Below are 15,593 nucleotides of genomic sequence, written 5' to 3'. Positions count from 1 at the left end.
ACTGGTCACTCCCAGTGAAAATCATAGCATTTTCAGCTCTGCCACCTCCAGCTTGGGCTCCTTTCTTGTCGTTAGTGCCCCTGTCTTCAAACTATACATCATATCAGGTCTCACTATCATCTTGTAAACATTCCCTTTCATTTTTGCTGCTAACTCTTAACCTTCTGTCACAAATTAGACTTCAGCATTTGTCTCTGTCCACTCCACTACAATATACTCTTCATGACTTCTTTTGTCTGTTGCTTTGGATGGTTGACCCACGCTATTTAAACTGATTCAGGTGTGTCGACCCAGGGTGAGATCTAAAACCTGCAGGACACCGGCCCTTGAGGCCTGGAGTTGGCCAAGCCTGCTCTAGATTCTACTGTCTGCTGCCCCCCTACTGGACAGCTCCGTACCTCCAAAAATGAGATGCTATACCTGTGGTATGTCATCTGGGCTAACCACCTTTCCAGCTGCTCTTATTTCAACCTTAATCCTTGGCACTTTTTTTAACATTCAGTTCTACTTCCTAGGTCTAATTATTGGTGATTTGTTTTATATGTCCTCCCACCTGTTGTCTGTTGCCTTGTTATCCTCCGTGTTTATATTGTCAACTCTGCCCCTTGTCCTTTTTTTTGTCCTGCCTCATGATCGTGTCTTCTGTCTCAGTTTTCTTCCTTTAACATTTGTCATTTTTGGTTTATCTGTTCCTCTCTGGGGCTGTAACCAGGAAGCAGATTCCACATTGAATTGATTGAACTTTTTTTTTTTTTTTTTTTTTTTTTTCAAACATTTTAGTTTCTGTTCAATTTAACTATAAGAGGAAATGAATCCTGCTTTTACAGCACTTATTTTGCTCTTGATGCCGAAATCACTTCGAGCACATCAAATTGCAGCATGAACCATTCAGTTGAGTTGTCTCTTTCAGAGGAGTTTGATGGCAGCACAGCAGTGGCGTGTGTGATCCTCGGTTTGTCCTTCCTGGTTGGAGCTCCTGGGAACGTGCTGGTGATCTGGACCATCCTGAGACACGTCAAGCAGCGCTCCCATACTGTGGTGATCATTCTGCACTTGGCTGTTGCAGACCTGCTGGTTCTCATCACCCTGCCTCTATGGATCTACTCTCTAGTTCACACTTGGGTGTTTGGAGCAGTATTGTGAAAGACCTTAGTGTACACTGTGACTGTGTGCATGTTCAGCAGCATCTTCTTGATCACTGTTATGAGCGTGGAGCGCTTTCTTGCCATCTGTCATCCATTTCTGATGATGCGCAGCTGTCTTCTCAAGAGGAAATGGCCCCTTCAGAGTTTGATGGTGGGACAGTGGTGTCGTGTGTGATCCTTGGTTTGTCCTTCCTGGCTGGAGCTCCTGGGAACCTGCTGGTGATCTGGACCATCCTGAGACATGTTGAAAAGCGCTCTCACACAGTGGTGATTATTCTACACCTGGCTGTTGCGGACCTGCTTGTCCTCATCACCCTGCCTCTGTGGATCTACTCTCTGGCCCACTCCTGGATATTTGGGGTGGTATCTTGCAAAGCCATGGTGTTCATGATCAACACGTGTATGTACAGCAGCGTTTTCCTCATCACCCTCATGAGCGTGGAGCGTTTTGTGGCTGTGCGATATCCCTTTGCTTCAGCTCACTGGAAGAGGAAACAAGCTCTAAATAAAGTACTGCTGGTTCTGTGGATTGCAGCACTCTTGTTCAGCATACCTGTCATCCCAACTCAGATTGTTGACAAAGATTCTGGTAAGGATAGCTGCCTGTACCGTGAATATACTTCGGTGACCCAGGAACTGGTGTGTGTCTTGTTAGAGACACTGGTTGGCTACATAATACCCTTCTCCATCCTTGTGGTCTGCTATGGCTGCCTCTGCAGCCGGATTACTCGGATGACTCTCAAATCCAAACGCAAGTCCACCATCCTGATCGCCAATGTCGTGGTTGCATTTGGCATTTAATTGAACTTACTCTGATCAGCTGTTCTGGAACAGAAAACAGTGATGGGTACAGGATGCTCATGGAGTGTGTGGCGCATTGCCTTTATTGTGTTGAGACTGTGTTGACATGTTGATTAATGGCTCATTTATTCCGATTTTTTCATACCCAATACAAATACAGTATGTCAAATGATGTAAAATGCAGAATTTACAAAAAACATGTTTGCAAAGAAGTATAACTAAAAAAGTAAGAGAAAATCAAAGTGCAAGTTTTGTTTCTAGGAAATAAGTGCTTGTGACATTGGGCATACTTGTGTATGTGAGGGGAAAATGCAGGGTTAAATTACCCCAGACTGGAGAAAATGTCCCCAATTTATCTTTTCATTGTACAGCGGGTGATGGCGAGCTCCTCTCAGCATGAATACAACTATGTTGAAACTTGCACTTCCCAATAAACACAATTCTCACTGCTGTACGACACATCAGCTGAATAGGTCACGTGATTTTTCTTACAGTTACACACCCACCTATACAGGGTTTTGCTCTTTATGCTTGATGCATGCACTCATCACTATGAAGCTTAGCGTTGCCAACCTCAAAGTTAACCAGGAGCGGATCTACATAGGTTTTCTGAGGGTGGCATGGAAATCAAATGGGGTGGCCATTTGTCATTTTACACATATGCAGGTGTTACAGTCTGTAATATGCATTAGAAAAGTAAAGGCACACACAAGCACGCACGCACACACACACACGCACACACACACACGCACACACACACATATACCAATAAAGCCACCTCTTAGTTTACCTTCTCTGTTTTAGAGTCTTGCATGTGGGTCCTACTCCACCTGCCACACAGAGAGCCTTGACAGCTTTCCACTATCCCGCCTTCTCTATCTTCTTATTCTTAATCATTCTAACCTGATGCACAGCCTTTCCATCTCCATTGCTCTTTCTAGTAAATCTGTAAAAGTCCTTTTCCATTTACCATGTAGTTTCCTGGGGCAGTGTCAAAATGAGACATTTTCCTGGCCTCAGACCAATCTGACCAAAATCAAGTGCTAAATTTCAAGTTCTGTTGCGACAGCAATTATTTGCAGTCACTGGCCATTAACTTCTAAAGAGTTGTCATGCTCAAACCTTAAATGGCCCAGTTCTCATAGACAATAACTGGAAGCAATACAGACTGAAGCACATGAAAGTTTGAATTGCTTGATATTATTTATTAAACTGAGAATCAGATTTAATTACTCATTACACCTTCACCCAACTGATGGTACCTGAATGCTGGGCATAACCAGGCTTGGCAAACTGTTTGGAAAATTTATAAGCAAACATTAAATGGTTTATGTCGCATCAGAAGTCCAGAAACGTGGTGCACCACGGTAGAAAATATGTGGCGACCCCTAACGGTAGAAGAAGAAGAAGAAGAGGAGGAAGGTGGAGGGCGGCATAGCGTTCGTCCGGCCTAAATACACACGAAGAAGAAGAGGAACAGGAAGAAAACCAACACACTAAACCCAGTTGGAAGACTGCTGAGTATTTGTAAATTAAGTTCTTCTTCCTCTACGCCGTTGCTCGGCTCATTAGTCGTGTATAATTATTAATTAATTATTATTTCTTTTCGGAATAATATTTAGCTGATGTCACCGGTGGTATTAGACTTAAAAATGAATAACAACTGTGTTGATATTTGATTTCACTTCAACTTTCGAGGTGAAACAATAGCAGAGACAGCAGAACTGAGATGAGCTGAAGACCCGAGGAGAGGACACTTCACTGCAGACTGTGAGTTCTACAAAGAAGCCTGCAAGCCTAGCATCACATCTTTTTTTAAAAAAAGAGATTTTTAGATACGAAACGTTGCCATTCAACTACCAGCCTTTGTTGTACACTCAGCAGGTTCTCTCGTTAAGGTGTTTAAAGTGTCTGAGCTTTACTGTACGTGACTTTGAGTATAAGAATCTTTAAAATTTACGTAAAAAGTACGTATCTGTGTAGAAATATGGTTTCGGTAGGAATTCACTATGGATTATTATATCTCAGTATCGACTTGTTACTTTGTCCAGAGAAATATTTGTGTTGTCACGTGCATGGCGGAACTATGTCTATGAGGTTAAGTCGCTAAAGGCAGAACAAAAAGCTCTTCCTAAGAAAATGTGAAATAAGTGTGGTGATTTAATGTAAAACAGAAATTATACAATTCTAAAAAGCTTGAAAATTGATATTTGGTATGAAAACACATTCCAAAGCTCGTCTTTGGATGTCAGCTGCCTTTTATTCCATTCTTTTAAGACATCCTGCACTGCTTCTGTGAGGTCTGTGCTCTGGGAATACCATCAGATGGCAATATATGTGGTTCCAAGGAGACTTTATGTCCTCTAGAAGTTTATATGAATACTACTTTCTGCTGAGTTTATGAGCTCACTCACTCATTTTGTGTAAAGTAAAAATTAATTGAACCTGAAATTCGGATTCATTAACCCACAAGACCTGTTGTCACTTATTTTTCATGTGGGTTTTGTGTATGTTGGCCTTCCCGTAGGCTTTACTGAATGGCTTCTTGATAATGATCCTTCCACTGGCTCGTCCCTTGAGTTAGGTGCTTTTTTAATGGGATGATTCATAGGACAATGTTAAGTGGCTTAACAAACAACAAAAAGACATTCCTCTGAGAAAGGCCAGGTACTAGTATTGAATTAAAAGTGAGTGAAAATGCAGCCAACACCAGAAGAGAAACTTTGAAAGACTTTCAGAAAGCCTGGAGAGTTATTGCTCAAAGAACATCTGGATCATTGGAAGCAAAATATGAAGAATTGTGGAGTGGCTCAGAAGTTTTATATAGCTGTTGTATGTTGAAGCCTTGAATGGCTTTGAAGCTTCTTCCTCATTTGTCTCTTTATTCAAAAGAGAAATAAGGAAGGAGATGAGTTTCAGGTTTAAAAATTTTGTCAAATGCACAGTACTGAGATACACAACACACAGCAGATTTAAAAAAAAAAAGAGCTTTAAAAGCTATGTACATATTTATACTACATCAGTTGTATGTGCAGCAGACAGCAGTTGGTGTTCAAGACAGCTGTGAGAATGCGATTGAGTGTGCAGGAATGTAGATTGAGGTAATCTGAGGTTATAAACTCCTGTCATGTGTTTTGGAGTCTAATGGCATTGAGTTCTTTTGTTTACAGGTCCTAGATTTCACACTTCTATACCTGCAGCCTCAGGGTAGAAGTGTGAACAGACTTTGTCGAGGGTTGTGTGGGTTTTTTGATAGTTGATCCTCTGCAGAGAGGGCAGTGGATTCCTAATGACCTTTACAGCAATCTTCACTCTACAGGCGTTTGCAGTTCATAGCATTGGCAATGCTGTGCTGCAGCAGATTCACGCTCTTGCGGGTACTCGGCTTTCAAAGCTTTAAAATTAACAGACTTTTGACAGCCCAAAGGAAGAGGGATCCTAATGGGACTAGCTACTGTGTTAAGCCAAGTTACATCCTTGCAGCAACATGAGCCTTGCTTAAAACCGTTTTTTTTTGACAGTTGTGAAAATGACATTTGCCAAATGAACTATCAATAGTTATTTTTTGCACTGGATTACTTTAATACGGGTTAATTTTTACAAAATGGTGAAGTAAGCACATCTGGAATATAAACCCACACATTCAAAAATTACCTTGAAAAATGTTGATCTGCACACAATTAAACAAACAATTGTACTAAACAATATCTTATGTTTGCTGTGGTTGTATGTGTTTAGATTTTGTAACATGTATGCTTCCAGTTAGGTGACACCTGTTGAGAAGCTAGAGCTGCAAGTCAGTAGAATCATGGAGGATGACTCCAGGCCTTTGCTGAGTTCAGAGCAGACTGGAGAGGACTACTTGCAAAGAGACTCCACAAATTCGCTAGACTTGAGAACTAAAAGGTAAATGCTGTGCTAATCAGTACAAAGTATGAATCAGTTTCTCTCCTGCCTGTCACATGCCATAGGTTCATGTTGTTCATTTCATTGCTAGATAATAAACAAGGTGCTTTATTACCTTGACTTCTTGGAATTCACTTAGCAAGCAAATACTAAGATGTTAGTTGTGAGATGTGTGAGTACTTCATTTTCCTAGCACCATTTCCTGTGTTAGTGAGTTTTAATCCAGTTCACACAATGATTAGAACCTCTCAAATCTCAAATATTCATGCTTTAATGCATGAATTTTCTTAGTCAAGCTACAGTGTGTCACAAAAGTGAGTACACCCCTCACATTTTTGTTGAAATTTTATTATGTCTTTTCATGGGACAACATTGGCAATAAGACACTTTGATACAATGTAAATTAGTCAGTGTACAGCTTGTATAACAGTGTAAAAATGCTGACACCTAAAAATAACTCAACATACAGCCATTAATGTCTAAACTGCTGGCAACAAAAGGGAGTACACCCCTAAGTGAAAATGTCCAAACTGTCTCCAAAGTGTCAATATTTTGTGTGGCAACCATTATTTTCCAACACTGCCTTAACTCTGGGCATGGAGTTCACTAGAGCTTCACAGGGTCCCACTAGATTCCTCTTGCACTCCTCCATGATGACATCATGGAGCTGGTGGATGCTTGGCCAGCCAAGTGCCTTTACCCTGAGTTTATATAGCAAGGCACTGGTCTTTTTGGAGGTGTGTTTGGGGTTGTTATCATATTGGAACACTGTCCTATGGCCCAGTTTCTGAAGGGAGGGGATCATGCTCTGCTTCAGTATGTCACAGGACATGTTGGCATTCATAGTTACCTCAATTTACTGTAGCCCCCCAGTGCCAGCAGCACTCATGCAGCCCCAAACAATGACATCCCACGTGCACTCAACTTCTTTGGTCGACAATAGCGAGGTTGTTCTGAATGGAACCTGTTCCGTCAAACTACTGTATGGTCTTGACCAGTATGCTGCAGCTCAGTTTCAGGGTGTTGGCAATATTCTTATAGCCTAGGCCATCTTTATGTAGAGTAACAATTCTTTTTTTCAGATCCTCATAGAATTCTTTGCCATGATGTGCCTTGTTAGACTTCCAGTGACCAGTATGAGAGAGTATTTAGTATTTAGTATTTATTTATTTATTTATTTATTTATTGTCATTGTCAAGAACAATGAAATTGCGTTTGGGGCTTCCATACAACCCAAAAAAAAGAAGAAAATAATAAATACCCCTTAAAACCCAAGTGTACATATTTAACCCAGTGTGACTCCAATGCAAGTGTGAGTGCACTTAGGAGTGTACTCACTTTTGTTGCCAGAGGTTTATTCAATAATGAAGGTGTCTTGAGTTATTTAGAGAGGACAGCAAGTTTACACTGTTTCAAGCTGTGCACTGACTACTTTACATTGTATCAAAGTGCCATATCTTCAATGTTGTCCCATGAAAAGATATAACAAAATATTTACAAAAATGTGGGGTGTGTATTCACTTTTGTGTGAAACTGTTTATAAGGCCTCATCTGATTGTAACATATTATACTTTAAATAATATAAAAAATGTAAATTGTGCAAATCCTTACTGTATGCAGTGAAATCAAAGAAGTTATGTGTTTTTACGTGACTTGAAAAATGCATGATTTTTATTGACATCTTCCAGGCCTTTCCATGTGGAACGCAAGAACATTATAAATGATGGCCCTCAAGAGACAGTATCTGCGGAGGCTGCTGTACTCAACAGCAGATTACACTACTACAGCAGACTCATGGGGTCTTCTGATCGACAATTGGTAAGTCGAGTTTATTGTCACAACCATGAATGCATCACAACCATAGCTTCTGGGCAAAAAATTTGCCAAGTGCAAACCACTTAAAAACCCCCAAAACAAAACACAGTAGCAACATAAAGCTTATAACATGTTTTGACCAACAGATTGGTGACAAATTCAATATTATTAAATACAATTTTAAAAGCATTTATTCATTGCATGGCTTTAATCCAAAAAAACTGCATTTTGGCATGAAAGCCTTTAGAAAGCCTTGATTATTCTTTGTTGTAGACACAGGCATGGAGAGCTGGTGACCGCGTGATGTAGTAGGGATTCCTAATTTAAAGTTTTCATGGATGAGTATGTAGTCACAAAAAACTGACTGGCACATAGACACATATAAGAATCCTTGTATTCACTGTCTAACAGAAATTGAAATAAAAACTTCAGGAAGTTAAAGAAAATTCACATAAATGCTAGTGGTTTTCCAACAATGGCAAACGTGTTAATCCAAAATGGTGTTAACACATTTGCCCAAAACATTTATGAAATTAACTTGAAATAACTTGTGTAATTTTAATACTAGCTATTAGTTCCTCCATACAGCCCTAATTTTGAGCACTGTCACCGTGAAAGAGATTACTCCTATCTGCATAAAATTATAGATTACCTTTAGCATCTAGCTGTACAAAAGGGCACTGAGTGTAAGCAAAGTTGTTTTTCTTTGGAAGACACAGGTAATGCCATATACTGTGTTACGCTTCTAAAAGAGCTCAGTAAATATGTTTTCATTGTACTTAGCGGTCTGATTTTTTTTCTAGCAAGTAACAGTATTTTGTAGCTGAAATATCCATCCATTTATCAATCTTTGCTTATACAAATTAGGGCCACAGGGCACTGAAGCTTATCCCAGCTGCCATAAGAGACAGGGTATATATACTCTGGACAGGTCACCAGTTAATAAAATGTTTTTTGAAGGCACTAGATAATCAACCTTTTGGGGTTTAATTTATGCTCATCTGGACGTAGCGTATTCAGTGGGAGAAAGGTTTCGCCACTCATCCAAGTGACTTCTTTGGTCTAAGCTGACTGCAGGTTTCCCCAACCTTATAAACAGTGTATTTGCACAATAACTTAAACCAGCCCATTTAATGAACAATATGGTGTGAGGTCAGTTCCTTGATAGTTAATATGCAAATTGTCATGACCACTGATCAAAGACCACTGATCAATTGCCATGAGTACCATTCACAGAGTTGGAGAATGGCTGCAATCACAGTATTGTAAATGGTACTCATGACCATTGATCAGTCGTCTTTGATCAGTGATCGATCTCAGGCTATATAAATTGGTATTATGGACTGTAATAATTTATATTACTTGAAAGAAGTCCTAAGTTTAAGCTGATAACCTTAACTAATGCTTTTAAAGTTCCAAATTTTTGGAAGGAAGCCATGATAGATCAATAGGGCATGTAACATGTCAGAATGTATTGGAAAATCCAGTTGGCTAAATCCACAAAAAGCTGCCTCAGAGCCATAGAGGCAGTACAGGTCAATTGATCACATAGCCTGTCCAAAAAGAAAACAGATCTGTAAAAACTACCAGAGCTCAGAGTACAAAGCTACTTGTTCATTTTGAGGTGAGTCATTTTTCCTGCTGCACTGCTACATCAGATCTTGGGATTCTCCCACCTGCCAAGATCCACTTTAAGCCCTGGTTGTCCCATGCAGTGCACCTGTGTCAAAGCATCTGTATTGTTGTTTCTCTTGTCATCTGTTTTTATTTTTACTTAAAATAATTTTAATTTGCCTTTCTATTGCAATTATGTTTCCATCCACTGGATATGTTAGCACATAGTTGCTTTTCATTTCATGAATTCTCACAGAAAAAAAAAGTTATTGCTACATGGTTATAACTTCAGATTCTAAGGGGTTATCAGCTACCTCCTAATCTTCTTCTTTTCAAAGTTTTGTAGTAACACTGAATTACAAACTGAAGATCTGAAAATGAAGCAAACCTACCTTAATAGGGGGAATGCTATTAAAGTTATCTTTGTAATTCTAAGACGTCATGACATGCACTTTTCTGAAATCTTTACCTTCACCTCTCCATTTTTCCTCCCTAGAGTCCTCCAGATCACGTGATTCCCCAGCCAGATGAGATCTACATCTATAGTCCACTGGGAACAGCTTTCAAGGTCCCAGGCAGTGATCATACCTCTAAAAACCCCAGTATCATCACCATGTAAGCCCTAGCAGTAGTAAAATGTGAAATCCACTGCACAAAGCATGTGAAAGCTACATGCTTTCTTTGTACTTAACTGGATGCATTTAACTGCTTTGATTTATTTATTTATTTTTCTTGTCCCAGATTTGCTATATGGAACACAATGATGGGCACATCTATACTCAGCATGCCTTGGGGTATAAAGCAGGTGATGTGATTCAGTTTACATACTTGATGTTTTCAGCTCATTCAAAACCACACCTAAAATCACATTAAAAACAAAAAAAACAACAAAAAAAACCTTTGTTTGAGAACTTTGTTCAAATAAAGGTTAGTGTAGAGGCCAAAAGCTCAAAATAAATATACAATTTTGACTTTATTTCAGGCTGGTTTCACCCTTGGAGTCTTCATTGTCATCTTCATAGGCCTGCTGATGCTGTATTGTTGTTATATTGTCCTCAAATCACCAAAGTCAATACGTAAGTAATTTTTACAAACTAGGTTTGGGATTAATAGACCAATACTAACAGCTTTCAAAAAGTTTACAATAGTACCTAGTTCACAATGGCTTGTTTCAGATCTCAAATGCTAGAAAAATATTTTTCATTCCATATTAGTATGCAAAATTAAGGCTAATGGCAAATTCTCAACATACACATTGTATAGGGTTCTTTGTGAGAGAGCAGTTATGTTTTTTGTTGTTAGCATTTCTTTAATATGTTGTCATTCACTTTAGCATAACTGATTAATTATGCTCTTTATAATTTGCAGGCCAGAAAGACAATTATACCCATAAATTTAAAAAATAGAGTACCTGTTTATACTTAAAATTAAATGTTTTTCCCCTCTTATTCTCTGCCCAACACTTTTTTCCAGTGTCTGCATCATAAAGATTTTACAGAATGTTTTGTTCCAGTATCATTCAGAACCTGATCTATAGAGCAATTTATTCCCCAAAATGCATGATGAAAACTAATGTATTTATTGGGATTTATCAGAAGTTGCAGTTTATGAAGACAAGTCTGTCTTCTGCAAAGTGTTACATTTTTGGGTGATCACTGTACAGGAATGTCACTGCTGTATTTGCTCTGTTTAATATCAGTCAGAGCCTGATCTATGGAGTATTCCTTACTACTGTAGTTTAAAAGCTTTTACACTCCGTGACCTGAAGACAGCAGCAACAGCTTTCATCTTACCTACTTATAATGTTTCAAACCTTTACTGAAGTCTGCTCTTAGCAGGTGGACATGGAATATGCTGACTGTATCAGCGAGTCAAAGAAATTCCATCAATTTAACTTGAAAAGCTCTTTGCTTGCTTTGTACATATATCTAGGATATTTCCTCCTGAGTGAAATTGATAACTAGATGAAATGAGAGATTAAAAAAAAAAAAAAAAAGTGTATTTGTATAAATATGAGTTAACTACTTGTTACATGCGAATATGCAGTGTTGTTAATACATCTAAACACTTGCTTTTAGATCATGGTTGCACCGGTATATTTTTGGCATAGTTACAAGAAGTTATTGTTAAGACAGAAGGTACAGAACAAATGAATTCAGCCTAAATAAAATGGTGAAGCTTAACACTGAACTTATCGAACATTATTCCTGAATCAAAAAAACAATTTATGCTGCTGCATTTACTAAATGACTTTGCAAAAGAATGTTAGCTCATAAAGTTCACGTTTGTCACCACTGTGTACTATGGAAAAGCTTTTGTGATATATTAATGTCATATTTGGGAACCAAGTATTTACCTCTGTAATTATTCTTTGTGCTCTCCTAGCCTGTGTGGACACATCAGACTGGGAATTCCCTGATGTCTGTCAGTACTATTTTGGAAAAGTTGGTCAGTGGTCCAGCTTGATGTTCTCAATGGTGTCACTTGTTGGAGCTATGGTAGTCTACTGGGTACTCATGTCCAACTTCCTCTTCAACACTGGGCAGTTTATTTACAGTAAGAAACAATGGTTTTATCTGCAAAAGAGTGGAATTATGTCATTCTATACTATTGTTTGACATGTTAATCCTTGTTTATGTTACCATATGTGCAGCACAGTGACTTCAGAAACATTTTAAGCAAAAACAAAACTCACAGCTCTGCAAGCTTTAATTAACTTTAATTAATATGACACATAGTGGGCCTGATGTTTGTAATAACTTTTTTTTTCGCTGAGGTTAAGCCATTGGATGATCTAAAAGATATTGTTACATTATTTTTCAATTTCTGTTTAAATACACAGAAGTTACCACTCAAGGCAAGAAACACTGAGAAGATCTCTGAAATTTGCACAGAAGACATTTGCATTACACAAAGACATTGTGCAGAAAGATGTAAATTCATTATTTGCTTTATCAAGCTTTTGGCTTTTGCAAGAAGGCTCGTTTCTCTTAACCGATGGCTTCCTCTTCTCTGTCCATAGACCATGTTCACAATATCAATGTGTCAGATTCAGAGTTGGAAACCAATGGCTCAGAAAAAGGTAAGTCACTTGCTGTATGCAAAGTTTCAGCTTTATCATATACCTTTCAAAAAAGGTTATAAATTCCAAGTAAATAATTCACATCCAGGGAATCACAAAGTTACTGCTTTGTAAAGAGGACATAGACCACCTGCATACTAAATATTGTAAAAGTTAAAGCTTTTTGGCCCATATTTCCAGTCTGTTTTCAGATTTTTATTAAAGTTAGAATTAGTTTTAGAATAAAAGTCTGGGAATGTCTGATGGTTAAATCTAGAGGCAAAATGTTTGAAATGAAATAATATTAGTGAACCTCCTCACAAAGACCACCAAACAGACAGCGGTTAGGCAAAAAGCAAAAGGAGACTGGAAAAGCATGTGACTGAAAACAAAGATGTACTTTATGCCTTTGATCTGGTGCATTTTATAATTTTGTGTTACCCAGTTAATTAACAGTGTTTGCTGATATTCTGTTAATTTGTTCACCAGTCATCTGCCCTTACCCAAATACTAACCCTGGAGGGAACAACACCATCAGCACCCTTTTCCTCAGTGACAATGGAAATATGTCCGATGTGAACCCTTTTGAACGCTACTGGAGTAAAACCAACACTGTCCCCTTCTATCTCATCATTCTGCTTCTTCCACTGCTCTGCTTCCGCTCAGCGTCCTTCTTTGCAAGATTCACTTTCCTGGGTAAGACATCAAGAGGTTGACTGGAGCCACAGCGACCCCACCCTGGGTGGGAATGTATCAGGATTATCCAGATGGAAAAAAAAAACGCTTTCAGTTTTTTCAGCATTGTCCACTCATTTATCTTTCAATCCCTGGCTGCTCCAGTCTGCATGCCAAAATATCCTTGAGCAAGATAAGCCCAGGTTGCTCTTCAATGCAGCCATCGAAATGTGAGGATGTGTATGAATGTTAGATAGAAAGTACCGAAGCTTAGAAGAAAACTTCTATGAGTGGGGGAGGCATATTGTAGTATAAAGCACTTTAAGTGCTCGAGTAGAGTATAAAAGCGCTACATAAGAACCGTTCTATTTACCAACGGCAGTCGCATTGTTTTAGATTAGTCAGAAAACTTGGGCTTCGTATATAGAGGGTACTGGAATTTCTTTACAATGCACTGTTGGCATTTGATTAAAAAGGGGCCAGCATAGAAATGTATTCTTTTTGTCACATCATTTTGACTGAAGGCTCGAAAAAATGGCTAGATCCTTTTCTTTGTAGACATGGAGTTAAGACTGGTGTCTTCTCATTAAGAATTTCACATTTGCTCAAAGATGAATGAGTGGTGAAGTGCAATACTGATCATGGTTTTCCTTTATTTAACATTTGTACTTAGTTAAATAAGCATACTCTAATGTAGAGTAGAGATACGTCAATTCATTGTTAACTGTGGGGCTTGATTAATCTGCTTTCTGTGTTGCATCAGCAATTCATCCATTAATGTATTGATGTCATTCATCCATTTTGTACAGGCACCATATCAGTGGTCTACCTGATTGTTTTGGTCACTGTCAAAGCTGTCCGCCTAGGCTTTCACCTGGAATTCCACTGGTTTGACAAAACAGAATTCTATGTTCCAGGTAAAACTGGTGTTAATGCTTCTTTGAGTGTCTTTCAACAGGAATGTAGATGTATATGTAGATATTGGTAATAACTGAAAGAAATGACACCAAAGATGTCCATAAATTGTGTAATAATATGAAATAACACAGGGAAAAAGCACATGAAGAAAGGGAGGTGCAAAAAGTCATGACACCAGCTGAAAATCTAAATATTATATTATTGAGGTGCAAAACGGAGGTCCATTGGCTGTACACCCATGGAGCCATGTAATAAGGCATATTATGACCACTGACAGAGCAAGTGAACATTTTATCTTCAAAGCTGATATGTAAGAAGCAGAAAAAAAGGGAAAATGTAAGGATTTTGACAAGATTTGATGAGGGCCAAATTGTGATGGCTGCATGACTTGGTCAGAGCATCTCCAAAACGGCATCTTTTGTGGAGGTGTTGTTGGTCTGCAGTAATCAGTATTTATCAAAAGTGGCCCAGTGGTGAACGAGTGACAGGATCATGGGCAGCTAAGGTTCACTAGTGCTAAGGGGAGGGATGGCTGGCCCATGTGGTTTGATCCAACAGTTGAGCTACTGTTGCTCTAATTGCTCAATAATGTAATGCTAGTTCTGATAAAAAAGGTGTTAGAATACGCAGTACATTGCAGTTTTCTGCATATGGGCCATATCCTCAGATCAGCCAGAGTGCACATACTGACACCTGTCCACTGCCAAAAGTGCCAAGAATGGGCATGTGAGATTGAGAACTAGGACATGGAGCACTGGTAGGGGGTGCCCTGATCTGAGGAATCATGTTTTTTTTGATGTGGATGGCCGGGTACATGTGCGTTGCTTCATTCTGCCACCAGGATGAACTATGGGCAGGAGGTAAACCAGCAGAGGCAGTGTGATGGTTTGGCTGATGTTCTGCTGGAAAACCTTGGGTCTTGCCATCCATGTGGATGTTACTTTAATACATACCACCTACCTAAGCATTGTAGAACATGCGTACCCTTTCATAAAAACTATATTCCTTGATTGCTGCGGTGCTTTCAGCAGGACAATGTGCGTTGTCACAAAGCTAAAATGTTTCAGGAATGTTTGAGGAGAACAACAAGAAGTTTGAGGTGTTGACTTGGTTTCCAAATTCCCCAGATCTTAATTTATTCAAGTATCTGTGTGATGTGTTGAACAACCAAGTCCGATCCATGAAGGCCCCACATTGTAATTTGCAGCAGTTGAAAAATCTGTTGCTAACATCTTGGTGCTAAATAACACAGCACACTTTCAGGGGTCTTGTGGAGTCCATGCCTTGATGGGTGAGGGCTGTTTTGAAAGCATAAGGCAGATCAACACAATATTAGGCAGATGGTTATGTTATGCCTGATGTGTGTGTGTCTGTGTGTGTTCTCAGTTTCTTTACATTAAAGAATGTATCTATGTTTTAATTATGATCTTTCAGAGTTCAGATTGCTCTTCCCTCAGCTCACTGGTGTTCTCACTCTGGCCTTCTTCATTCACAACTGCATCATCACATTAATGAAGAACAACAAGGACCAAAAGAACAATGTGAGTGTTATTTATCCATGTTCTTCCAAATATTAGTACTCTTCAAATCTGTTTTTTGCTAAGTAAATTTAGATGACACAATTCAGTATCAAAAGCTTTAATTCTGATGCATCTAAG

The 15,593-nt window shown here is 38.9% G+C and overlaps 2 protein-coding genes across 3 annotated transcripts in view; both read left to right on the top strand.

The window, feature by feature from the left end:
* Window positions 1–828: 828 nt before the first annotated feature.
* On the top strand, window positions 829–2,369 carry LOC143419729 (leukotriene B4 receptor 1-like). Its single transcript, XM_076887085.1, has one exon. The coding sequence runs from the start codon at window positions 1,095–1,097 to the stop codon at window positions 1,944–1,946; it is 852 nt and encodes a 283-aa protein (XP_076743200.1). The 5' UTR covers window positions 829–1,094; the 3' UTR covers window positions 1,947–2,369.
* A 988-nt stretch (window positions 2,370–3,357) lies between these two features.
* The window catches only part of slc38a9 (solute carrier family 38 member 9), a 22,218-nt gene continuing 9,982 nt past the window's right edge, over window positions 3,358–15,593 (top strand). The window contains exons 1-12 of one of the 2 annotated variants that reach the window (XM_004564682.2): window positions 3,358–3,473; window positions 3,645–3,716; window positions 5,709–5,852; window positions 7,541–7,670; window positions 9,778–9,896; window positions 10,023–10,086; window positions 10,264–10,357; window positions 11,667–11,837; window positions 12,304–12,363; window positions 12,832–13,038; window positions 13,827–13,934; window positions 15,370–15,476. In XM_004564682.2, coding sequence (XP_004564739.1) covers window positions 5,755–5,852; window positions 7,541–7,670; window positions 9,778–9,896; window positions 10,023–10,086; window positions 10,264–10,357; window positions 11,667–11,837; window positions 12,304–12,363; window positions 12,832–13,038; window positions 13,827–13,934; window positions 15,370–15,476 — 1,158 coding nt within the window. In that variant the 5' untranslated portion in view covers window positions 3,358–3,473; window positions 3,645–3,716; window positions 5,709–5,754. Of the gene's footprint in view, window positions 3,717–5,708; window positions 5,853–7,540; window positions 7,671–9,777; window positions 9,897–10,022; window positions 10,087–10,263; window positions 10,358–11,666; window positions 11,838–12,303; window positions 12,364–12,831; window positions 13,039–13,826; window positions 13,935–15,369; window positions 15,477–15,593 lie in introns of both variants that reach the window. The other variant, XM_024803336.2, reaches the window with a different exon arrangement.

This window comes from Maylandia zebra, linkage group LG7, assembly GCF_041146795.1.
Source record: "Maylandia zebra isolate NMK-2024a linkage group LG7, Mzebra_GT3a, whole genome shotgun sequence".
Taxonomy (NCBI): Eukaryota; Metazoa; Chordata; class Actinopteri; order Cichliformes; family Cichlidae; genus Maylandia; species Maylandia zebra.
Note: the sequence above shows the minus strand (reverse complement) of the source record. Positions and strands in the feature narration are given on the sequence as shown.